The 27353-nt window shown below is 42.6% G+C and overlaps 2 protein-coding genes and 1 pseudogene across 3 annotated transcripts in view; 1 reads left to right on the top strand and 2 right to left on the bottom strand.

Moving 5' to 3' along the window:
- The first annotated feature begins 2645 nt into the window (after positions 1 to 2645).
- Positions 2646 to 7231, top strand: LOC137262162 (uncharacterized). Of its 2 annotated transcripts, none has more exons than XM_067799941.1 (2): positions 2646 to 2712; positions 5991 to 6772. In XM_067799941.1, exons 1-2 carry the CDS (start codon positions 2646 to 2648, stop codon positions 6770 to 6772), a joined length of 849 nt encoding a protein of 282 aa, XP_067656042.1. The 2 variants fall into 2 exon arrangements, with proteins under 2 accessions (XP_067656042.1, XP_067656043.1); XM_067799942.1 differs by lacking the exon at positions 2646 to 2712 and adding an exon at positions 3747 to 3805 and having other exon boundaries at positions 5991 to 7231.
- Positions 7232 to 8205: 974 nt separating this feature from the next.
- Positions 8206 to 10332, bottom strand: LOC137262166 (uncharacterized; annotated as a pseudogene).
- A 3476-nt stretch (positions 10333 to 13808) lies between these two features.
- The window catches only part of LOC137261413 (uncharacterized), a 71454-nt gene continuing 57909 nt past the window's right edge, over positions 13809 to 27353 (bottom strand). The window contains exons 8-19 of the mRNA XM_067799159.1: positions 24905 to 25004; positions 24374 to 24534; positions 23549 to 23644; positions 22992 to 23060; positions 21473 to 21602; positions 20526 to 20638; positions 19118 to 19297; positions 18611 to 18851; positions 17123 to 17275; positions 16460 to 16567; positions 16014 to 16184; positions 13809 to 15619 (exon numbers count right to left, since the gene is read on the bottom strand). Coding sequence (XP_067655260.1) covers positions 15462 to 15619; positions 16014 to 16184; positions 16460 to 16567; positions 17123 to 17275; positions 18611 to 18851; positions 19118 to 19297; positions 20526 to 20638; positions 21473 to 21602; positions 22992 to 23060; positions 23549 to 23644; positions 24374 to 24534; positions 24905 to 25004 — 1680 coding nt within the window. The 3' untranslated portion in view covers positions 13809 to 15461. The remainder of the gene's footprint in view (positions 15620 to 16013; positions 16185 to 16459; positions 16568 to 17122; positions 17276 to 18610; positions 18852 to 19117; positions 19298 to 20525; positions 20639 to 21472; positions 21603 to 22991; positions 23061 to 23548; positions 23645 to 24373; positions 24535 to 24904; positions 25005 to 27353) is intronic.

Raw genomic sequence — 27353 nt, forward strand, 5'->3', positions numbered from 1 at the left:
TGGATATCAACTTCTTTATATGAGAACACAACGTTTCGGAGTTAATGATGAAGGAGTAAGCATTAACTCCGAAACGTTGTGTTCTCATATAAAGAAGTTGATATCCATAAAATCTTCATTCTTATGCATTTCACTTCTAAATGCCCTTCAAAGACTTAGTTTGTTCATGTTATCACAACCTTGCGTTTCATCACCTCTCACCACACAAATGTATTTCACCACAGTCAACATGCTCCCTGTATTTCATTGCAGTCAACATGGTCCCTGTATTTCGCCACAGTCAACATGTTCCGTGTATTTCATCACAGTCAGTATTCTTCGTGTATTTCATCACAGTAAACGTGCTCCCTCGGTTTCATCATAGTATTTAATATTCGCCTGTATTTCGTTAATATGCATCGGTATTTCATCACCAATCAGCATGCGAATTGTATTTCATTAGTGGTCAACATACATCCTATATTTCATCGCCAGTCAACATGGGCCTTCATTTCCTCTTTAGTTAATATACGGTTGTGTTTTCTCCCTTCTTAACATGGACCTGTATTTCCATACTTGTTAACATGCCCCCGTATTTCATCCCTTGTTTACACGCGCCTTCATTTCCTCATTTGTTTATATCATAACCAGCGTGCTCCCTGTATTTCATCATAGTCAGTGTGTTCTCTGTATTTCATCATAGTCAGTGTGTTCTCTGTATTTCATCATAGTCAACGTGCTCCCAGTATTTCATCATAGTTAGTGTGTTCTCTGTATTTCATCATAGTCAACGTGCTCCCAGTATTTCATCATAGTTAGTGTGTTCTCTGTATTTCATCATAGTCAACGTGCTCCCTGTATTTCATCATAGTCAGCGTGCTCCCTGTATTTCATCATAGTCAGCGTGCTCCCTGTATTTCATCACTAGTCAGCGTGCTCCCTGTATTTCATCATAGTCAGCGTGCTCCCTGTATTTCATCATAGTCAACGTGCTCCCTGTATTTCATCACTAGTCAACGTGCTCCCTGTATTTCATCATAGTCAACGTGCTCCCTGTATTTCATCATAGTCAACGTGCTCCCTGTATTTCATCATAGTCAACGTGCTCCCTGTATTTCATCATAGTCAACGTGCTCCCTGTATTTCATCACTAGTCAACGTGCTCCCTGTATTTCATCACTAGTCAACGTGCTCCCTGTACTTCATCATAGTCAACGTGCTCCCTGTATTTCATCATAGTCAGTGTGTTCTCTGTATTTCATCATAGTCAACGTGCTCCCTGTATTTCATCATAGTCAGTGTGTTCTCTGTATTTCATCATAGTCAGCGTGCTCCCTGTATTTCATCACTAGTCAACGTGCTCCCTGTATTTCATCATAGTCAACGTGCTCCCTGTATTTCATCATAGTCAACGTGCTCCCTGTATTTCATCATAGTCAACGTGCTCCCTGTATTTCATCATAGTCAACGTGCTCCCTGTATTTCATCACTAGTCAACGTGCTCCCTGTACTTCATCATAGTCAACGTGCTCCCTGTATTTCATCATAGTCAGTGTGTTCTCTTTATTTCATCATAGTCAACGTGCTCCCTGTATTTCATCATAGTCAGTGTGTTCTCTGTATTTCATCATAGTCAGCGTGCTCCCTGTATTTCATCACTAGTCAACGTGCTCCCTGTATTTCATCATAGTCAGTGTGTTCTCTGTATTTCGTCATAGTCAACGTGCTCCCAGTATTTCATCATAGTCAACGTGCTCCCTGTATTTCATCATAGTCAGTGTGTTCTCTGTATTTCATCATAGTCAACGTGCTCCCTGTATTTCATCATAGTCAACGTGCTCCCAGTATTTCATCATAGTCAACGTGCTCCCTGTATTTCATCATGGTCAACGTGCTCCCTGTATTTCATCATAGTCAACGTGCTCCCTGTACTTCATCATAGTCAACGTGCTCCCTGTATTTCATCATAGTCAGTGTGTTCTCTGTATTTCATCATAGTCAGCGTGCTCCCTGTATTTCATCACTAGTCAACGTGCTCCCTGTATTTCATCATAGTCAGTGTGTTCTCTGTATTTCATCATAGTCAGCGTGCTCCCTGTATTTCATCATAGTCAACGTGCTCCCTGTATTTCATCATAGTCAACGTGCTCCCTGTATTTCATCACTAGTCAGCGTGCTCCCTGTATTTCATCATAGTCAACGTGCTCCCTGTATTTCATCACTAGTCAACGTGCTCCCTGTACTTCATCATAGTCAACGTGCTCCCTGTACTTCATCATAGTCAACGTGCTCCCTGTATTTCATCATAGTCAACGTGCTCCCTGTATTTCATCATAGTCAGCGTGGTCCCTGTATTTCATCATAGTCAACGTGCTCCCAGTATTTCATCATAGTCAACGTGCTCCCTGTCTTTCATCATAGTCAACGCGCTCCCTGTATTTCATCACTAGCCAGCATGCTCCAGTATCTCACCAAATTCATTGATATGCCTTAAATATTGCGATAGATATCTTCATCATCGTATACAAGTGAAGTAAAGCCATTTGACACGCAGACAGCACAATTGAAGAGATCAATAAAGTGCTATTCAGACAAGGTAAATTAAGCATCGACTGGAAATCATATCCTCCATTCAGAGGCGCAAAGGCAGCCTGGAACTGTTTGCTATGGCTGCCATAGGGGAAACAGGGCTCTTCAGGACCATTCTGGAGGTGTACGGAGTGTCTTGTAAAGGTAGCACCATGTTTATATCTATAGGGATACAGAACACATTCTGGAGGTGTACGGAGAGTCTTGTAAAGGTTACACCACGTTTATATCTATAGAGATACAGAATACATTCTGGAGGTGAACGGAGTGTTTTGTAAAGGTAACACCATGTTTATATCTATAGGGATAAAGAACACATTCTGGAGGTGTACGGAGAGTCTTGTAAAGGTTACACCACGTTTATATCTATAGAGATACAGAATACATTCTGGAGGTGAACGGAGTGATTTGTAAAGGTAACACCATGTTTATATCTATAGGGTAACACCTAGTCCCGTGGTGCAGTTATGTCCTCTCGTGCACTGCCAATATAGACTGTTACGTAGTCTCGTGGTTTAGTTATATCCTCTCGTGCACTGCCACTATAGACTGTTACGTCCTTAATTACATCTGTTGCAGATCGTCGACTTTGTGTGATGGCGATCAGGTGCCTGATGCTGTTAGTGTGGGTTCGAATCCCGGGATTTCCTCAAATCGCCAATGTACTAGAATCTTTACTTTACTGAGAAAGTATCGCCCCATATATGCTATATGTTGGACTATTCTTTAGTCCCACAGTTGTTTCATAGCTCTGATCTGCTAACACAACAGGCTGTCTTACAATCCCACGGTTCAACTATACCTATAAAGCATAACTAAGAGCATGGATCCACTCGTCTACCGATACTGCTGTTCATTTAACTACAAATACTACCGTCTGCAGACATCGATGTATCAATTGCACTCATATACTATCTATTTCAGGGAAGATCTCTCTCTGATACCACTCTGCTTGTTGAAGATATTGATATACTGGGTTGATATGTAGGTTAGATCCAAGAGAGAGTAAGCTACCCCGCGTTGTCAGGTCCAACTCAATCACTGACAATGTTATCGAGGGCGTCATAAGGTGAGATGAAATGGATTAAGTAGTTCTTTCACGCTGCCCAACGCCGTCACTCAGGGCCGAGTTGTATTACAAGGTGTGTGTTTCCCCGAGTTTGTGGGAACACAGACATGACAGATATGAGCAGGGAAGACAATACTGGCGGGAGCTCGTTGGATGACAATCAAACAGGTAGGTATATCATCAATGTACTCATTTCACTCAGTCCATTGATGAGAGGAGCTTGTTGAGCTTGAGGTAATCAGATAGGGTGTGACATATGGACTCACCACACAACAGCGAGATGCTGCACATGCTCCTTACTTCCTGTGCATTACTATATGCTTCATGACATCAGATTGCATTCATCTCTCCTCTTTTCTTCTCTGTGGATTTGGAACACCCCGAATCCGACTCCCTTGTTGACATATTTTTCTATACAACATAAATGTGTATACCCAGTACAGCGGATGTCATTGCTGAACATGTTATTTTTTCTGGGTTTTTCTTTTTATTGTGGAGTACAACGTTTCAGGGCTTGTTCTAGCCCCATCATCTGATAGAACTCAGTGTCACTGCGTTCACTATCTATGATCTGAATGCATGTTAAAACAGTATGGTCGACTGTGCGTGTCTATTGTTCCCATGATGACTGGGACCGTTATTATTATCCACCAGTCCTCCTATGTGTGTGTAACTGTGGTGGCACGATGTAAGGGTAATTACTAAAACAAGCAGTCGGAAAATTACACTTGCTTCACAAAATGACTTTATAGGATACATTTGTTTCCACATTCCAGAAAATCACTTCATCTATTTTGTTTTATCCTGTATTTAGATCTGCTGATGGATTCTGCTCCTGTATTTTATCTCTGCACTGTGATCCTTCTTTGTGCTTTATTACATGGATGTAGGTTACTTTTGACGTCTCTTCAGACATTTAGACTTATCCTGACTGTTGTCCATGTGTTTAGATTTATGTTTTGCCGCCATTAGCTGACAGTATGGGCACCGAGATTCCTATTCATTCCTAAAAGGTACAATTTATGGTTAATCTCTCTGTAGGGTAGCCAGAGTAATAGAAACATGAGAAACTGATTGACTCGCCAAGGGAATATTGTGACCACATAAGAGAGTCCGCCCCTCTGACGTCGGTTAGAGTGTACAGGGTGGATTAGAGTTGCATTAGCACTGTCCACAGGAGAAAGGACTGTCAATGTATGTAGACATTCTTTAGTTATTTGCTTAAAAGACCCATAAATCACAGCAAATGCAGTTTTACGTTGATGAAAAAGACCTTCAAGTAAACACAAATTGCAATGTTATGCATATAGGCATTCTGTAGTTTCTTTAAAACGTTTGTAAATCACAGCATGTGTTGATTCTTTCGGGTGAAAACGACCTACACGAAAACATGAGCTGTGTAATTTCATGCTTATTGTAACGACTGAAGTACATATATGTACGCTTTCAATATATCCATGTTTACGATTGTATGTGTGCGCCGTATATTATTTGTGGATTACACTTTCTGTGATTACTTGTCCATTGATCCAGCGTATATCACCAATTAAACCCCAGCCAGGGAAGGTTGACACATTCAGCATAGAGCGTACAGCAAATATCATGTATTTGTTAATTCGTTGTTCAAACACTAGTGGATACCAGGGCTAAGACAGTGGCAGGATTAACGCTATAGAAACGCACTGTCAACTTGAATACACCTGTGAACGGGCATGTCTACAGTGAGAAACATTGTTGAAATGAAATTCATACAGTTTATGTTTGTGTGTGATAGTTTTGGCGCATGCCATTGTTAAGTGAAAGATGAAAATCTGTCCACCAGCATCAAAGCGTCACTGTCTACCAGCATCTACTATCACTGTCTACTGTATCAATGAATCACCAACACAAGCTCTACCGGTATTACACTCTCTGACTACTAGAGTTACCTCACCATATTGTAGTAGTCTCATATTGTAACTTTCCATACTGTTTGTCTGCATCATTGCTACACATTGTCTGTCTGGCATTGTTAATTTAGGTTTACCATCATTGTCATCTTCCAATACACTACTGTCAACTCCATGTCTAGTCACAGGTGAACTACTGGTGGCTGTGTCACTCAACCATTGAATGTCTGCTGACACTTACAGACCGATACATTCCATCCTCCCTTGGCACAATTCACATCAGTCTGATTCTGTAGGTCATCTGTCTGCATAACATCCCTCACGTCTTGTACATCTAATTGTCTATATCATTGCCGTTACTTAGGAATCACGACATTTCAGGACCATTCTACTCACGTTGGTTCTCTTTCAGCACACTTATTTACTGAATTTTTGTCATTGTTGTTCAACCCATCATGTTTCAGACAGCGCAGTCATCGAGATGACGGAGTCGAGGGCGGAGGAGGAAGCGGCGGGGAAGTTACGCAGAATGGATCTCAATTACATGCACCGACCACCAAGGATCGTCCCAAACTACGGCAAGAGGACTATGAGCGTGCTGCCCAAGTCCAGCGTGTCCCGTGTCCTGCTGTATGACAACGTCACACAACAACAGATGCTGGACGTCAAGTTGTCTCACATCAAAACTGAACGACAGAAAACAAGCCGTCTGCTCGATCTGCACCGGAAGTCATTTCTTATCAGACGTTTGATGAAGCAGCAACATGCGCATGACCACAAGACAACGACACCTGGTGTTCTTGACTACCTGTTACCGATCTTATTAGCAGCGGATGATAACCCTGGAAGAGACAGTAGCTCACCCAGACATCCTAAATTTGTCCACAGCAGTGCTGGAGAATACATGTCCCGAGACGAGGACGTGAAGCTGCCTGATATAGCGGTCAGAAGGAGTGGACGAGTGACATTCAAGGGCAACGATGGTGGAGTCACACGCATCATGCACACCATGAGCAGTGGTGGTGAACAGAGTAACAGTGGTCAGATGTGGGCTAAGCGAAGGACAATTCTAGACAAGCGCTTCAAGGGCCTAGAGAATCTCCTGGTCCGACTGGACGATCCTGGCAATGGTTATATCGAGCTGAGTCCCAGCTATCACAGGGATACTAGTCAGACTGCTCCTGTCAGCATGCCACCTCTTAGAGCCACCCTACAGACTGGCAGTGCACATACAGCCGAGGGCTGACGCTCTGCAACATCTTCGGTGTCCCAATGCTAACTCGGTGACGTAGGACGTTTAAAACGCCTGTAATTGAATCTTTCCCTCAAAGTATTCCCACATATATGGTATAAACTATATGAAATAACGCCCATATTACAGTACAATAACCCACAACAATAGAACAATTGCGTGGGCAAATGTCTGAAGAACTGACCACTGTGATAGCACGTAACCCGGTCTGTGTGATGCTAGTGTGATACCTGTGTGAAGCGCTAGTAAAATTAAGTATTGTTGCCGTAACAGGCGAGTGAAACATGCTGGCAAGGGCGGAACATTCTGGTCAGCAGATAACGCTGTTAATAAACAACCACACTGCAAGACAAACATCGTCAAACGCATAGCTGAATCCATTGTGTAGATGGTTATACATCTCCATTCTTGTATGTTATTGGTGTTCTTACTGAGTGAAGTGTCATTAGATGAGTTGAATGTTTCGTGTATGTTTTCATTATCAGTTCAGGAAATACCTCTACAAGCCACCGAGCAGCATTGCTCAGTATATACTAAAGCGTTGACATTAATCATTATGTTTTACTCGCATACTCTATAAGCATGGCATGCGTGTGGCATAGTCAACTCGTTTGAATACATGGAGTAAACGCCCCTGAAGAGTTCATCGCCGTCGGCATGACATCACTCTGCTGTTTGTGAAGCAAAGTATATGAATTACAGTTGGATATCGAAATGCGAAAAACCCAAGGCCGCTAAAAGACTGGAATACACAGTCGGATTTCTATTGTGATTCCTATTCACTATCTATATCCTCACATTCTTTGAGTATTGCAGTAAAGATAAATAGTGAAATGTTAGGTATTAAGCAGTTTGTGGCCCCAGTGGCATCCGTTGATTCACTTCCACAATAATTCAGTCCAATATTCAAACAATCGTCTAAAAAACAACACTGAACACCGTGAGTCGTGTATCTGACGGTTTATCAGAATCTTACACCAGATCGGTAGTGCAGCAAAACACAGAATACACCTGTAGTGTGTCATCACACAGAACACATTTGTAGTGTGTCATCACATAAAACATACTTGAAGTGTGTCATCACACGAAACCCACCTGTAGCGTGCCATCTCACAAAACACAACTGTAGAGCTCAATCTCACAGAACACACATGTAGAACTCTCACAGAACACACCTGTCGTGCGCCCTGTCACACTACACAATTGTTGAGCTCAATCTCACAGGACACACATGTAGAGCTCTCACAGAATACACCTGCAGTGCGTCATCTCACTGAACATACCTGCAAATACCCTATCTAACTGTATCGTCTTTTGCAAAATGTATTTGCATTCGTAAACAGAAAAAAACTGTTTGTAGTTATTTGTCATCTTATTGTAACAACATATGACGTGTTGTGATAGGACAATGAAATCTTGTGGTTCAATACTGTGCGTCAATAGAGTGGTGTCGTAGCCCAACATAGCTAAGACACATAGCCTTCGACCGCTAACATGAGCAGCGTTGCATGTGTCCTACTTAAACCAGACAATGCAGCACATCATACTCGCTGAGCAGACTGTGCTGCAGCCACGTTCAAACAACTGGATACACGATACTTGTTATATACATTCAGAACACTAACTAAACACTAAATGCTTCCATTCTTTCTTACAAATACTGTTTTTACCATTGTCCTTTTAATTCCTCTTGGAAAAGATAATTGAGAAAGAGTTGGGCTTTGGCCATGTTAACTCCTTGTCCATAGTGCACCCCGTCGACGCTGACGGTACCAAGTGTCATGTTGAATGTATCAATCACAGGCACCCCCCAAGCAGCAAGGAACTCGCTGATATGTCTGTTGTAGCCACGCACCAACGTCTCATTGCGCTCTGGCGCAAAGGCAAGGACTCCAAAAGCGTGCACTGAGGCCCAAACCATTCGAGGCCATTTCAGCATGGCGGACTTCATATATTTGAGCACCGGAAGTAAAAAATGTAACTTGACAAGGGGAACGCTGAGACCATCATGCTGGCCGAATCCCACCAGAACTATGGAGCGTCCGATACCAGTCAAAGACCTGATGTCAGAAAGAAAACTGTCAACATACGCAGCCCTTGTGCGCACTCGGAATCCAATATTGACACTGCCGCTGCACACAGCCTTGTCCGTGACCATATACCTCCGACATGCCTTGTTCGTGAACTGGTTCATACCGGAACATCTCGTGCGCATGTCTGTGAAGGAAATGTGTCTCAACACGTGCCCGATAATGAGACTGATATCGATGTCTTATAATATCCATTCATGAAGTATTATTTAATTCTTTAATTCAAATGCATTGTTTCATTCATAGAGCGTGGAGAAAAAAGATAATTATTAAAACATTTCATTGATAATCAAAGTTATAAAATGTGTCAAACCTACTGCAGAGTACATTTTAATGAGTAATTGTTAAGGGTGGGCTATGAGGCACCACCAGTCAAACCTTTGCCACATTCATGGCTGTCATTGCCCACAGACAAACTGTAGCGAAAATAGGGTTGCACAAACAGAGGAAAATGACCAGTCTTCGTGTATGCGTGCGGCTTCTCTCTCATTTATGAAGACTAGTATTTTTTCTGTGTTGTGCAAACCTATTTGCGCTACAGTTTGCTTGTGGTTGGAGCCATCACAGGCGGTTGTGGGAAATGCCAGCTATTATGAAAGTGTGCGATATTTAGTTGGTTGGTGATAGTTACACTGATGGTGATCCCATGACGAGCAGACACCGGTACGTAAAATTTTTGCGCGATTTGTACTACCTTTGCCATTAGACTTATGTATGATAGCAACGTGTTCAAGACACATTCGGATTGCTGAAGACCGTAGTTACAAAGGTAAAGAATAGAAGAATAGTTACCGTCGGATATGCTGTTTCCTAAAGCACCATCACGGGCATTTCCTGTGAGGATGAGCAGCAGTGCCACATACAGCTGTCGCATCAGAGAGTCCCCAGCCACCAGCAGTGAGGTCCCCGCCAGCAGACGACATGCATCCTCGCTGCTAAACAGTTGGAGACTGCATCGGAGATCATCTGTCTCCCAACTGGCCAACTCTGCATGGATATCTCGGCGGAGATCATAGCACGTGGGACACAGACACTCCTCCTGGGACCCTGCCTGACACATAGTACCCTTGCAGCACGGAGTCCGACCACTAGGATCACACATCGCTCGGAAATAACGAAGAACAGTATGATCACGGATGTCGGAAGCATAGGAGACACCACCGCACAGTCCATCCTTCCGCTCCATCGTTAAAGGAAGTTTATATTGTTGTCGCATAGTAGACACAAACGCGTCCAGTCTTTGTGTCTCCTCCAGTGAAATATTCCGGGCGACCCATCGTCCTCTCGTCGTCCGTGACAAAACGTCCGGACATACAGCAAGGTTTGGAGGGTGGCCCCGTCGTGCAGAAGGTGATATCCACGTTAGGTTGAATCGTATAAGTGAAGTAAGTGTGAGGGCCACTGATACAATAAGGCACACTGTCAAAAGCTTGCTCAAAGAAAAGTAGCCACCCATCTTGACATAGTGCGGTCAGCTTGGAAGATCTGGTCTGGATTGTTATCACAATCACTTTCCCGAAGCGTGATCAGTGTAATCACATCTGGCTACAAACTTTAGCTGTAGTTTTCTTCACTGTCATTACAACGATAGTTGTCTTCCTGCAGATAGCGCTTGGTTTCCGACACCAACCTGCTTCTATTCTTCACGCCTTTCTACCATCTTCACCGCCCATGCACAGCACGGGACCGCTGCTGTCTGAAGTCTTCCAACCTGTCGAAGAGATAATACAGATATGAATCTAACCTTGATAAAAGTAAATCAATATTTTTCTCATCTATTAATGTATCTCGTCGTATATTGCCATTGGTTATGAAAACTCGTTTACAACGTTTGTAGAGCACACACCAATACTCCCGGACGTGTTGACGTTCAACAATTTCAGCCCTCGGTGATAGAGGGATGGATGTATATAGAAGACACTACGCAATGTCTGTCCTACCATCTGGGTGAGACTGTACACAGTAATTACGTGTTTGTTTCTCGTCCTCTTTCATCCTGGACTATACTTTTGAAAGACCTCAGAAAATTATTCGTGACAATATTTTCCAACTTGGTTGCCATGCTACATTTCCTTGACAAAGATCAATAAAACCCTTGAAGGCAGAGTTCTATATTGGCGTGTTGTTCTACTGTCCCAGTCTTGTAGTAACTGTCTTCCACTTAGTGAGTTTGTGATCAGAGGTGTATTGATGGGCAGTTCCAGTACTCAGGAATGTACGTCCGTTATATTGTCAGTATAATGAGAGGATAACAAATTTATAGATTCATAGATTCTAACAGGATGACTGATTTGAGTCCACATTCTACATACCAACACGTGTCTGTAGCCTCCATATCTCTCGATGTCCATATGCAACATACCTGCAGGTGTCCAACACTCGACAATATCACTTTTGTGTCGTTGAACCCCAATCATACAATATAAAGCACACACTCGATAGCTCTATCAAACACCCTCGGTAATGATGGCGTAGGTTGTAACAGTGTTACGTTACATAATCAAACCAGACGTTATATAATCAGTGGCTTATAACAGCATGACTATATCATATGTTAAACCTAGGGATTATGACACTACGTCCTCACATATACAGTCCACGTTCCACGTATTCCTAGTATGAACAACCTGCACGATATGAACACTACTTCGTCAAACAAAGAACCCACATGATGTACTACAACCTTGTTAGATATCCATCCCACAAGATATATTTCTACTTTGTCATACCATACATAAAGCACACATGATGTAACACTACATTGTCATACGTAAATCAGACAGGATCTTCTACTACACTGACATATATAGAACAGACAAGAATGAATGGTTGACTGAATGCATGTGTGTGTGTGTGTGTGTTTATGTATGTTTGCATGTGTGTGTGTGTGTGTGTGTGTGTGTGTGTGTGTAAACAGAAAGATACATTACTACCTAGTCATATATAGAACAGACAAGATATAACACTCCTGTGTCATATATAGAGCAGACGAGATATAACACTCCTGTGTCATATATAGAGCAGACGAGATATAATACTTCTGTGTCTTATATAGAACAGACAAGATATAATACTCTTGTGTCGTATGCAGAAAAGACGAGGTATGACACATCTGATATATTACTACTTAGTCATATATGACCAATAGTTGATAAAACGGCTACTGTAACTACTTACAACTGATGAATAATTATATCAAGCTTAAATAATACAACCATTTCTCCTGGAAACCAAATGTGAGGACATGACGTGGTATCACCAGATCTTACCTGTCTGTCATCGGCCGTCTCTCCTGTGACCCACCAACGACTACCGCTTTATACGGCACCAAGATGTCTTTCCAGGTGGTCGATAACCTTCCACATAATATTCGTACTCAAGTGTCGTTCTTACTTACTATCAATATTCCAGATAGAGAAAACTCAAAGTGTGTATAGTAAAGTACTTTTATCGCACAGTTTTAGGGGGCGCGCTGTTGCATTTGACGAAAACTTTTTAAAATAGAAACTTGCATCTCAGTAGAACATTTACGCCGAAACACTAATGAGCAGCTCAAGCCCCACCAACTTCTCCGGCGGCGTGTCACCTATACAGCTCATCTATGGCATTTCTATAACACTTCAGTACGCACTTCTTTCACTCTGGCACCATCCTCGCTGAAGAAGCGTCATTACATTAAGATATTGTCTGGTAACCCCAAGGGAGATCCAGTTTGATCAAGGCCGGGTAGACAACATGCTGCCTGTATCCAATAATCCTAATTGCACCTCCACATCCCGTGTTTCATTCATGTCAACTACTAACTGACGTCACAATACCCGATCTATACTCCATACTTTCTAGATTAAAATTCCATCGATTTCAAAAAGCAGCTGAAATATTTATTGAAAAAAGTGCCCTCAAAGAGTATCGAGACAGTTTGCGTCGGTCTTCTATAAGACATTGGTTACATGGTAAGGTGTTTAAACAGGCGTCATAAAACGAGACATAAAGGCTTGGGCTGATGGAGTTTTTGCGGCAAGGGACAAAACAGAAAATAGTCGTTCGGCAACCATTATTTTCTATGGCAAACAGTGAGGGACACTCTGAGAGAAGAGAGAAAATGTCGTATTCTCGCGCTCTCTGACGCTTTCGTGGTTTGTGACTGGATTTGATGAGTTTACATGACAACATTATGAAATTTTGCATCATGCCCAAGTATTGCAAGCCAAATAGTGTCTTGTAAAACACACACACACACACACACACACACACACACACACACACAAGCACGAACGCACACACACGTGCGTCCTTTACAGGTATAACATTGTATCCTGTGTCTGTAATCTAATATGTAGTAGCATGTGCATGTAATTTAGTACCTTGCAATGCTTGCATATACATTGTAACCTGTGTCGGTAATCCGGTACCTTGCATCCTGTCATGTAATCTAGTATCTTTGTAACATTTGCCTGTACATTGTATCCTGTGTCTGTGTGTATCTTGTGCAGTATATCCTGGAGCGTGTTTCATCTGACGCCTAGCATCTTTTATCTTGAATCATTTGTATTGTGTCTGGTATCCTATGCCTTGTGTCTGTGACCTTATGGCTTTTGTCTGAAACCATTTGCCTGTCTATCGGGTGTCTTGTAACTTGTGCTCTGTATCCTGTGCTTTGTACCCTGTTCCTTTTAATTTGAGCCTTGTATCATGTACCTGTAACAGGTGCCTTGTATCATGTACCTGTAATAGCTTGCCTTGTATCATGTACCTGTAATAGGGTGTCTTGTACCATGTGTCAGTGTGGTTATAGTTATGACAGTAGTGGTGTCCCGATACTGTACGTCTGTATGCATGTTAAAGATATCGAAAATATTGGCATAATTCAGGCTCACATGTGAAGAAATTCACTTTTCATTATATTTGTATATGCAAAAATGCTTTGTGATAATCTGTCAAAAGATTTAATCGTTTATTGGCCCGCCCCTTTCATCGTTGCGTATAAACGTTCAGGTCATCCGAAAGCTTTCACTGGCGAGACGAAACAGATGCAGGGAAGTCTCTGTATAGGAGGCTCCTACCGTAACTCGGCGTACATCAAGTGATGTTTTATTGATTTAGTGACAAAATCAGGACAATTGTACAGCTGGTTTCAACGACACTTTCGTTCTTGACATAAAAATATCTTTCATTGTCGTCATCTTTCTTGATGTAAATAGTCAACAAAGAGATCTGATTGATTATCAAGATGTGCATAGCTCAGTCCGAGAATCTGGTCGATGGAAGTTTCACAACGTTACAATCAGAGTCTCGGGTGCATTCCATGTCTCCATCTCAGATACATCCATACTTTCCTGAATGTAACACACATTATTCCACGTTATAAGAAATTATTGTCAATAAATCAATTACATAACTAGTGTTAGAGAAGTGTACGTCAGCTGCAAGTAACATACACCCGGATGTAAACACAGTGATAATTCCATCACTATTGAACGTAATTGATTAGAGTGTGTATTCTTTGATCTGTTTATAATTCAGGTGGAATTTTCAAAATTCGTCATCTACTTGTCCATTTATAAATATGCACTATCCGCTTTACTGATTTGTTCCTGGAGTATTACTAGATGTAAAACGCGATAAAGCCATTAGAAAATGCGACAAGACTTGCCTTTGAGAAATGTTTACTTTTTACAAGGAAAATATAGGTTCAAGCACTTTTTCGGTTTGGGTCGAGTCCGGTATTCGAACTCACACTCTCCAAACAAGGCACATACTTTTTTGCTAGAATTACAAATAAAAAGGAACGTGCCTTCGTAGATCTATAGATACTGATAACAATTTTCACCTAACGTAGACCAGACAATTCATGGAGACAGGCACTTCATACTCCTTTACTATGATGTGACATGATGCATATTTATTCACAGGCTGTCCTTCACATCGCATATATCTAAGCTGGGCAACACTGCAAGTAAAATTACAGAGCTTTCTTTTCTTGGCCACGACTGCATGAGCTCGTAACATGTTCAGCCCTTCAATGAATTCACAACAGGGTACAATGTACGATAATATGCTTGAAATACCTATACACGAATTAATTTGATACAGATTGTTTTCCGAAGGAATTGTACTTGTGTGTATACAGATCACCAGGGGACAAGTGGGTCAAGACGTACTTGTGTGTATACAGACCACCTGAGGACAAGTGGATCAAGACGTACTTGTGAGTATATTAATCACCAGAGGACAAGTGGGTCAAAACGTACTTGTGTGTATACAGATCACCTGAGGACAGGTGGATGAAGACGCACTTGTGAGTATATAGATCACCAAGAGACAAGTGGGTCAAGACGTACTTGTGTGTATACAGATCACATGAGGACAGGTGGATGAAGACGTACTTGTGAGTATATAGATCACCAAAAGACAAGTGGGTTAGTGCGTTATGGGCACCAAACAACTCTTACTATTTCAGAAGCCCATCTTGTCATCGTCTGTGTCATATATTATTCAATAAAAAGATACTTATGTACAGGGTATGCGGTTATGTACATGATGTGGAATTTTGTTAACACTATGTTAAGCATTGTCAAGGGTGTCACAAGTCATCAGGACGTGGCGTAGTTGTCCAGCGGGATTGTCTCTGTGTCCACATGTGGTTGACCGATGCATGGCAGTTCCCTGTAACGGCTGGCCACTGCTATGACCATCAGACACAGAATCGCCCCCAGGAGCAGGGATGCAATGACAGCACCCCCCAAAGCACCTGCGGAATAGGCAGATGAAGTGGCATTGTTTCAATACGCCTGCACAACGGGAACGAGCTTAAATGCGAAGACTACATTACAGCTGTGAAAGATAAATACGACAGCATCGCTACAGCGACAGCACCACATGTTACGTTTTGTGAACACCCCCCCCCCCCCCCCCCCCTGGGAAATGTGTACAGAACAGAGATTGCAAATATCTGACTTTCCTGGTTGGACATTCATACACTGGATTCTCTGTTTCATACCTGGTGAGGCCTTCCAGTTACTTTCCATAATAATCTAAACGATGACATTGATTGATTTCATACATACATCATTTGACAAGGTAAGACATACAAGCAAATACCGTGTTGTATATTTAGGTGATGACAGTGATGGGATAACACTGACCAGTTGACACTCCATGGTGCGTGGGTTCATCGTGTAGCTTCTGGGTTGGGCCATGAATGGCGCTGTCCGTGGCTGGCTGCTGGGTGGTCACCGTAGGACATGGCGTTGTCGACCTCGTTGGGCATGTGATCGTTGGACAAGAACATGTTGGACACGTGCAGACAGATTTACCTAAAATCAATTTGAACATATCTATCGTTGATTTCTCAGTATCCAATGCCTAAAAACGATATTCCCATTCTAGTCATCATTATGCTGTTATGAGTGCCTTCAGTATGTTGAATCCATGTTTTACATGTAAGATGCTAGAGTTATTTGGGCCTGCCAAGTTGCCTCATGGATACAAACGATTCGTTCAGATCCAGAACCGATGTACAGAACGTTTGAAGATATGTTATGCTGATATGCTATCACTGTGTTTATTTTGATTTATCTATAGAACATACTGGCTGTGACTGGCCGCTGGTTGTTCACGGTCGGGCATGGCGTTGTCGACCTCGTTGGGCATGTGGTTGTTGGACAAGAACATGTTGGGCACGTGCAGACGGCTTTACCTATAACCAGTTTCAAAATATCTATAACATAAATAGCAAACTACGTTCCAAAGTATGGCTGTACCAAAGTATGTGTCGCTGATTACAGACGCACAGGATACCAATTGTCCACCCGGCAGTAGATTGTCACTTTTAGGTTGCTCAGGTCAGATCGGGCGATAACCATTTGTAAACGTAGACACCTTACGTGCGGACGAGTAGATCATTCCGACCACTGTGTGTGTGTTTTATTTGCACTAAAAGGGTGGTAAATAGTGTGATGGTCTTATAGATCTCAGCCCACACGCTATGCTCTCATAGAAGGTGTTTACAAAATATCGTTGATTCCCAAGACAGCGCTTGAAATTGATCGTTTTGTCCAGTAAGCACTGCTTCAAATCGACCGTACCAATTGTTTAAGAACTATCTATCGTTGATTACAGTACTTGAACAGTTTCTGTTCAGATTGAGAACCGATATACGGAACGTTTGTCCATATGTTCTACGTTCACTGCGTGCATTTTGATTCATTAGTATTGACTGCTTGCAGAATACATACGAAAAATGTACACTGACCAGTATCCGTGGGTTGTGTTTGTGGCTTCTGGGTGGGGCATGGCTTGGGAGTGGCTGTGACTGGTCGCCGAGTTGTCAGGGTCGGACACGGAGTAGTCGTTCTCGCCGGGCAGGTGACCGTAGGGCAGGAACATGTTGGACACGAGCAGACAACTGAAACCAGTTAGAATGTAGACCAAACTTGAATCGCACCAGATGATTTCAGCTGGGAAACATTTAAAGCTGCTGTCAGTGAAAAGAAACATGGAGTTAAAATGTTGCAGACATGAGTTTGACAGTATTCAAGACTGTGGATCACCAGATTCAGTGTATAATTGCGGACATGGCATTTAAGTTTTAACAGATACAGAATACACGGTACATTACGCACAGATACAATACACACATATACAATATACACATATACAATATACACACATACAATACACACAGATACAACATACACAGATACAATACACACAGATACAATATACACAGATACAATATACACGGGTACATTATAGACAGATACAATATACATATATACAATGCAAGCAGATACAATATACACAGAGACAATATACACACATACAATACACACAGATACAACATACACAGATACAATACACACAGATACAATATACACAGATACAATATACACGGGTACATTATAGACAGATACAATATACATATATACAATGCAAGCAGATACAATATACACAGATACAATAAACACAGATACATTATACACTGATACAATATACACGGGTACATTATGCACAGATACAATATACACAGATACAATAAACACAGATACATTATACACTGATACAATATACACGGGTACATTATGCACAGATACAATAAACACGGGTACATTATACACAGATGCAATGCACAGAGATACAAAATACATTCAGATACAATACACACAATAGAAGACCGCCGTCTCTCACAGTAACATACGCACTAATACAATATTTACAAAATACTCACCGTCACGTTCACAGGAAAGTGCTTCACATTTATTTAGAGCTGACTGACATTTGATAAAGCTATAAATACTGCTTAAATGTAGGTCTGGGTGCATATGAACTAACAACAATATCTAACGCATCTGTCAACATATCTCATAGTAATTCTGCTTGTGCAAAAGAAAATCCTCAGAAATATGTAAATTTAATTTGGATTAAAGGGCAAAACAGCCGTGAAAGTTCTATGAATGGGAATATAAAGACATATTTAATCTCATGGGTTAATGGCCACAGGGATGCTGGGATAGCCTAGTGGTTAAAAGGTTCGCTCGCCACGCCGGAGACCCGGTTCCCAATCCCCGCATGGGTGTAGTATGTGACACCCATCTCTGGTGTCCCCTGCCGTGATGTTGCTGGAATATTGCAGAAGCGGCGTAAAACCAAACTCAGTCAGTCAGCCAGTCCAGTGACCACCATCATGTACCATGAAGCGTACCCACGGCACGTACCCACGGCACGTACCCATGACACGTACCTGGTATCGTTGATGTTTTGACCCTGGTTGGAGCCTCAGTCCTGTGTTTTGGGGCAGACACTGATCGGAGGGTTGGCGTAAGGATTGGTTTTGGTGTCTGGCTTGTGGGAGACGGTACAGATATTTGTTTAGGTAACGTTGGGATGAGGAACTGAGTGGTCGGGGTGGACTGTGTCGTCACAGTGGTGAAGTCCCAGGGGAAGGAGATTTGCTGGATTTTCTGAGTCACAAGTCTGATTGGCTGAAACAGTATATAAATTACCTAATTACACAGGTTGAGAACACCGAAGAACATCACGATCGAATCTTCAGAATTCAGCTTCAGTTTATTTTAGAAATTTTTAGAAATCAATCAGAGACGTAGACAGCATTAAGTAGATTCTTGATACTTCAAGAGATAAAATCCACATCCTGCGATGTTTCCTCACTGGTGGTCGAGGCCATATATATGAACATATGAGTTATGGTTCAGCGTTATTCATCAACCTATACTCATTGTACAGGTACCTGGCCTTCCACATTGGTGATGAGGACAAATCTCCGGTTCTCTATCGTCCCTCTGAAGAAGCTGTAGGCGACATAAAGAGGGTGCTGCTTCACGGGGTTCTCAACTTGGGTGTTTGTCACCGGTGTCATGTCCAACAGTGAGCCCGAAACGTACAGGTAGTTCCCGCCGTCGTACTCCAGCTGGGCAGTGTACAAATAGCCACAACTTACAATAACTTGACAAGGTAGTCACAAGCAGTCCATCATACACCAGTAGGACATAGTAGCTAGTATCATATACCACATACACATGGTAAAGTAGCGGATATCATATACTAGATACAAGTGGTAGAGTAGTGGATGGCATACATCAAACACATATGTCAGAGTAGCAGATGTCATACACCACACACACATGTTAGAGTAGGAGATGTCATACATCAAACACACATGGTAGAGTAGCAGGTGCCATACACCACACACACATGTTAGAGTAGGAGATGTCATGCATCAAACACACATTGTAGAGTAAATGTCATACATCAAACACACATGTCAGAGTAGCAGGTGTCATACACCACACACACATGTTAGAGTAGGAGATGTCATACATCAAACACACATGGTAGAGTAGCAGGTGCCATACACCACACACACATGTTAGAGTAGGAGATGTCATACATCAAACACACATGGCAGAGTAGCTGATGTCATGGATCAAACACACATGTCAGAGTAGCAGGTGTCATACACCATACACACGTCAGAGTAGTGGATGTCATACACCATACACACATGTCAGAAAAGCAGATGTCATACACAAAATACGTGGTAGAGTATAGGATGTCATACATAAAACACACAGAGTAGTGCATGCCATGCATCAAACACACATGGTAGAGTAGTGGATGTCATATACCAAACGCACATGGTAGAGTAGAGGATGTCACACACCAAACACACATGTAGAGTAGTGGATGCCATACACCAAACACACATGGTAGAGCAGTGGATGACATATATCAAACACACATGGTAGAGTAGAGGATGTCATACATCAAACACACATGACAGAGTAGTGGGTGTCATACATCAGACGCACATGATAGAAAGTGGATGTCATATTACAAACACACACTAGAAGTATAATATATTTAGAAGCCAACATATATCGGTGTACTAGTGCCATTTTACTCATCTATCGAGCGATGCCATACACTAGTACTCTTCAAGACATTCTAACAACCGCAACACGATTGTTTCCATGTTGCAGTCGTATCACGTGGGGAACGTTAGCAGCGTGCATCATCTATAGTGTCAGAAAGACACAGACAAACCTTATCGGAAATAACGATAGTACATCTCCTTGTGTGCAAGTTCAACGCTCTAATACACCTGTGTGTATATCTGCTGTACATTCATCCTGTACCTGGAGGTTCGACATTCGGTTGGCTTCCTCGTAGATGAGGTTAGTCAGTTCATCCTGCATTTTGTCATACAAGTAGGACTCGCTCACAGTGTGCAGGGTGAAGTTGTCCATAGCTGAAGAAAATAGGTAGAAACGCGAGTGAGTTAGTGAGTGAGTGGGCGGGTGGGTAGGTGTGTTTTAGTAAGAGTATGGGTGGATGTGTGAGTGGGTGGGTGGGTTCGTTGAGTGAGTGAGTAGGTGGGTGGGTTGAGTGAGTGAGTGGATGGATGGATGGGTGGGTGGGTGAGTTAGTGACTGGGTGGGTGAGCGAGTTGGTGGGTTGGTTTGGTGAGTGAGTGAGTGAGTGGATAAGTGGGTGGGTGAGTGAGTGAGTGAGTGGGTGGATGCTGTGAGTGAGTGAGTGAGTGGGTAGGTGGGTGGGTAGGTGGATGGGTGAGTGGGTGGATTGGGCGGGTGGGTGGGTGTGTTTTAGTAAGAGTATGGGTGGATGTGTGAGTGGGTGGGTGGGCTCGTTGAGTGAGTGAGTAGGTGGGTGGGTTGAGTGAGTGAGTGGATGGATGGATGGGTGGGTGGGTGAGTTAGTGGCTGGGTGGGTGAGCGAGTTGGTGGGTTGGTTTGGTGAGTGAGTGAGTGGATAAGTGGGTGGGTGAGTGAGTGAGTGAGTGGGTGGATGGGGTGAGTGAGTGAGTGAGTGGGTAGGTGGGTGGGTAGGTGGATGGGTGAGTGGTGGATTGGGCGAGTGGGTGGATTGGGTGAGTGGGTGGATTGGGTAAGTGAGTGAGTGAGCCTGGGTGAGTGGGTTAGGCGAGTGAGTGAGTGAGCGGGTGGGTAGGTGAGTGGGTGGGTGAGTGACTGATTCGTGGGTGGGTTGGATGAGTGAGTGAGTGGGTGGGTTGGGTGAGTGAGTGAGTGAGTGGGTTGGGTGAGTGAGTGAGTTCGACACTTACCGAGGAGCTGCACGACGAAGTGTATTTTACTGTTATACTTGTAACATTCGCCGTAGTCGAACGCCGCCCAATGCTGGGCCACAGGGGTGTACTTGATGATGTTGTAGGTGACGGGGTTCGTGGACGCACCCTGTAACGACGTATAACATCTACGGAGGTTGATTTCAGGGGGAGAGGGGGCACCTAGGATGCACGGTGTTTCAGTACACACCCGGAGAACTACACACCTGGGGGTAACTCTACAACTTGAGAACTACACACGTGGGGGTAACTGTACACCTTGAGAACTACACATCTGGGGGTAATTGTACACCTTGAGAACTACACTCTTGTGGGTAACTGTACAAGTTGAGAACTACACCCGTGGGGGATAACTGTATACCTTGAAAACTATACACCTAGGGGTAACTGTACACCTTGAGAACTACACACTTGGGGGTAATGTACACCTTGAAAACTAAACAGCTGGGGATAACTGTACACCTTGAGAACTACACACCTAGGAGTAATTGTACACCTTGAGAACTACACACTTGGGGGTAACTGTACACCTTGAGAACTACACAGCTGGGGATAACTGTACACCTTGAAAACTACACACTTGGGTGTAACTGTACACCCCGCCATCAGCGACAGCGGGGATCTCGTTAATCCATCCATGAACGTCCTTCAAAGCATTGCTTTCATATCCTACCGTTTAAGGTCTGATGAAGTTGATGGCAAGTATTTGGCCATAAATATGATAAGGTTTGATTTGTTGGTTGTTTAACAAAGAACGTCTTGAATGAAACAACATAACACGCCATTACAAAATGACCATTTCGGCGTTTGTAAAAAAATGAATAAATTAAATTGCGTAAATTGAGTGACATTAGTTTTACGCCTCACTCAGCATTATTCCAGCTATACGGGACCTTTTACCAGAAACACACCATGACGTGAAGAGGTGATTTATGGTCCATTATTACCCACCAGAAGTCCATGCGGTAGAGACATACACATGTGGAGCTAATGTCCATTCTTACCCTCTAGAAGTCCAGTCGGTCAAGGTAGTCGGTAGAGACAGACACAGATATATCTAATGTCCATTCTTACCCTTTATAAGTCCACCCGGTAGAGACATACACAGATGGATCTAATGTCCATTCTTACCCTCTAAAAGTCCAGTCGGTCGAGGCAGTCGGTAGAGACATACACAGGTGGAGCTAATGTCCATTCTTACCCTCTATAAGTCCAGTCGGTAGAGACATACACAGATGGATCTAATGTCCATTCTTACCCTCTAAAAGTCCAGTCGGTCGAGGCAGTCGGTAGAGACTTACACAGGTGGAGCTAATGTCCATTCTTACCCTCTAACAGTCCAGTCGGTAGAGACATACACAGGTGGAGCTAATGTCCATTCTTACCCTCTATACGTCCAGTCGGTAGAGACATACACAGATGATCTAATGTCCATTCTTACCCTCTAGAAGTCCAGTCGGTAGAGACTTACACAGATGGAGCTAATGTCCATTCTTACCCTCCACAAGTCCATGCGATAGAAACTGTTAGCCGACAGAACGGTCTCGACAGCCTGTGTCCATCCTGTCTGTAACAAGAGGTAGGAGGACATTCTTTGAAAGCAAATATCTACCAAGACGTTACATACGGTGTTTGTAAAGGTTTATATGGGTTTTGATGCTCCTCTGTAGCTATCATGTAGAGCGAAATGTTATTCATCAACATACGGTCTGCATGAGAGTTTGAAAGCAACGCAGATGCACTTTAAATGTGATAAGTGTATAGCATGTTTGTTTTGGATTATTAAATGACAAATTCCAACAATTCCAACTGAGGGTCGTCAGCCCCAATATGTTTGACTCAGACAAAACCGTATTACGATCATGCGTCACCAGTGTGGCGCAACAAGCTGTCAACCACATCGCTGACCACCACTTATCCTTTTAATTGCCTCTTACGGCCAGTACTGGACGTTTGGGACTGATTCCTCCCCGGACTCTCCAGGATCTCGTTAAGGGAGACCAGTGTAAACACACTGAATACTGTAGTTCGACTGGCTCTTGGGGATGGTTTTACCTTTGTGAAGTACCACTGTACCGTGGCGTTGATGCTGTAGTCCACGTCAAAGTAAACCCCGATCCACACGTCACATACCGTGCCTCGGGTCGTCTTCTGCAGCAGAACACGTGGCAGGTGCTATCAGTCTATGACACTAACTACTGAATATACTTACACGCCTGCACATACATCTAGAAGATTTCCATATCTGTTCATGAAATGTATTTACTGAAGAAACATGGAAAGTCTTTCCAGGACCTATGACATTTCCTCTGAATGCAGAGTTAATTTTACAATTCTAACAATATCATGATCGTGGGCATGTGCAGGTTACGTGAATCACTAGCTAAAGGCGATGATACCAGATGTTTGCCAAAAGCTAAGCTACTGAAAAAGAAATGTATGGACATCAGTTTGTTACTGGTGCGTCAAATTTGGAAATGGAAATGTCCTCATCATCTACTGAGGCCTTGAGTGTTGAACTTTGATAGAACAAAGGTAATAAAACGTGTGGATAATAATTTGTCCCAGCTCCAAGAAAGGCGGCAGAAGTGAGAGTGTCTTGAAAAAATGTGCCTTTGTGTGTGGTTATATGAGATCACGGAATTCATTAACGACATACAGTCTACATCATCAAGAGACATATCCCCATACGTGGATCCTATACCCCGCATGTGATCCTATGATCTTATACCAACCACAACACACGTGTAGCTAAACCATTCCTCTGTGGGGGTGTGAAGTTGACAATGATCATGGCACAAACAGTAAATCAGCAAAAACGTTTTGTGTTGTGTCGACATTATTATAAATATAATAATTATACAAAAATGTAATCCTTACCTCCCCTACATACTGAATTGTCGCTTTATCGTAATGGAACACTTCCGAGACAGTTTGTACAGTGATGTGATTATCTGCAGTTACAGTAGTATACTTGTCACCGCTCCGGATAGCTTCAACATCACAAGTACCGAGATACTTGTCCTTCACATACCTCGCACCTGCAACACACGTGTACATATACCTGTAGGTACACACCTGTAGCAGGTACCTCAACATCACACGTTCCGAGATACTTGTCTTTCATCTGCTATACACGCACTCACGTACACCCCCTCCCTCTCTACAACCTCGCCCGCACACGCACACACACATACACGCACGCACATACGCACATACGCACGCACGCACACACATACACACACCAAGAATACAAACTACAAGAAAAAGGTTTTGTACATTATCATGTTCTGCTGTAACCATTATGGAGAGCAACCATTTAGTTTATGCATGGCGATAAGCAACAGAAAGTATGAACTTATGAACCTACATCTAACACCATATGGTAGATATAAGGCCATGACGCTCTACCTGTCTCAAAGTTATAGATGTAAGAGAGTGGGTTGGGGTCGGTGCCAAGTGAGTCTTTGGTGTCATGCCGCACACGGCGGGACCTGCTGTCAAACCATATCTGAAATGAACAAACCAACAAATACAGGTATGTCTCCAACAACATACATCCATACTCACCCGTCAACAACATTCCTTGAGTCATCACAGAGACAGTTCACTCACAAATACAGGTAGGTCTCCAACAATATACATCCATACTCACATGTCAACAACAATACCTGAGTCATCACAGTGACAGTTCACCCACAAATACAGGTATGTCTCCAACAATATACATCCATACTCACATGTCAACAACATTGCCTGAGTCATCACAGAGACAGTTCACTCACAAATACAGGTAGGTCTCCAACAATATACATCCATACCCACATGTCAATAAAATTCCTTGAGTCATCACAGAGACAGTTCACTCACAAATACAGGTAGGTCTCCAACAATATACATCCATACCCACATGTCAACAACAATACCTGAGTCATCACAGTGACAGTTCACCCACAAATACAGGTATGTCTCCAACAATATACATCCACACTCACATGTCAACAACATTACCTGAGTCGTCACAGAGATAGTTCACTCACAAATACAGGTATGTCTCCAACAATATACATCCATACCCACATGTCAACAACATTCCCTGAGTCATCACAGTGACAGTTCACTCACAAATACAGGTATGTCTCCAACAATATACATCCATACTCACATGTCAACAACATTCCCTGAGTCATCACAGTGACAGTTCACCCACAAATACAGGTATGTCTCCAACAATATACATCCATACCCACATGTCAACAACATTCCCTGAGTCATCACAGAGACAGTTCACTCACAAATACAGGTATGTCTCCAACAATATACATCCATACTCACATGTCAACAACATTCCCTGAGTCATCACAGTGACAGTTCACCCACAAATACAGGTATGTCTCCAACAATATACATCCATACCCACATGTCAACAACATTGTCTGAGTCATCACAGAGACAGTTCACTCACAAATACAGGTATGTCTCCAACAATATACATCCACACTCACATGTCAACAACATTGCCTGAGTCATCACAGAGACAGTTCACTCACAAATACAGGTAGGTCTCCAACAATATACATCCACACTCACATGTCAACAACATTCCTTGAGTCATCACAGAGACAGTTCACTCACAAATACAGGTATGTCTCCAACAATATACATCCATACCCACATGTCAACAACATTGTCTGAGTCATCACAGAGACAGTTCACTCACAAATACAGGTAGGTCTCCAACAATATACATCCATATTCACATGTCAACAACATTGCCTGAGTCATCACAGAGACAGTTCACTCACAAATACAGGTATGTCTCCAACAATATACATCCATACCCACATATGTCAACAACATTCCCTGAGTCATCACAGTGACAGTTCACTCACAAATACAGGTATGTCTCCAACAATATACATCCATACTCACATGTCAACAACATTGAATGAGTCATCACAGTGACAGTTCACCCACAAATACAGGTATGTCTCCAACAATATACATCCATACCCACATGTCAACAACATTACCTGAGTCATCACAGAGATAGTTCACTCACAAATACAGGTATGTCTCCAACAATATACATCCATACTCACATGTCAACAACATTCCCTGAGTCATCACAGTGACAGTTCACCCACAAATACAGGTATGTCTCCAACAATATACATCCATACCCACATGTCAACAACATTGTCTGAGTCATCACAGAGACAGTTCACTCACAAATACAGGTATGTCTCCAACAATATACATCCATACCCACATGTCAACAACATTGCCTGAGTCATCACAGAGACAGTTCACTCACAAATACAGGTATGTCTCCAACAATATACATCCATACTCACATGTCAACAACATTCCTTGAGTCATCACAGAGACAGTTCACTCACAAATACAGGTATGTCTCCAACAATATACATCCACACTCACATGTCAACAACATTGCCTGAGTCATCACAGAGACAGTTCACTCACAAATACAGGTAGGTCTCCAACAATATACATCCATACTCACATGTCAACAACATTGCCTGAGTCATCACAGAGACAGTTCACTCACAAATACAGGTATGTCTCCAACAATATACATCCATACCCACATGTCAACAACATTCCTTGAGTCATCACAGAGACAGTTCACTCACAAATACAGGTATGTCTCCAACAATATACATCCATACTCACATGTCAACAACATTGCCTGAGTCATCACAGAGACAGTTCACTCACAAATACAGGTAGGTCTCCAACAATATACATCCATACCCACATGTCAACAACATTCCTTGAGTCATCACAGAGACAGTTCACCCACAAATACAGGTAGGTCTCCAAAAATATACATCCA

Source organism: Haliotis asinina, chromosome 14, assembly GCF_037392515.1.
Source record: "Haliotis asinina isolate JCU_RB_2024 chromosome 14, JCU_Hal_asi_v2, whole genome shotgun sequence".
Lineage (NCBI taxonomy): Eukaryota > Metazoa > Mollusca > Gastropoda > Lepetellida > Haliotidae > Haliotis > Haliotis asinina.

Coding starts and splice junctions, on each gene's coding strand:
- LOC137262162 (XM_067799941.1), top strand. CDS start 2,646: ATGGCTGCCATAGGGGAAACAGGGCTCTTCAGGACCATTCTGGAGGTG. Junction 2,713..5,990: donor GTACGGAGTGTCTTGTAAAG/GTAGCACCATGT, acceptor ATCATGTTTCAG/ACAGCGCAGTCATCGAGATG.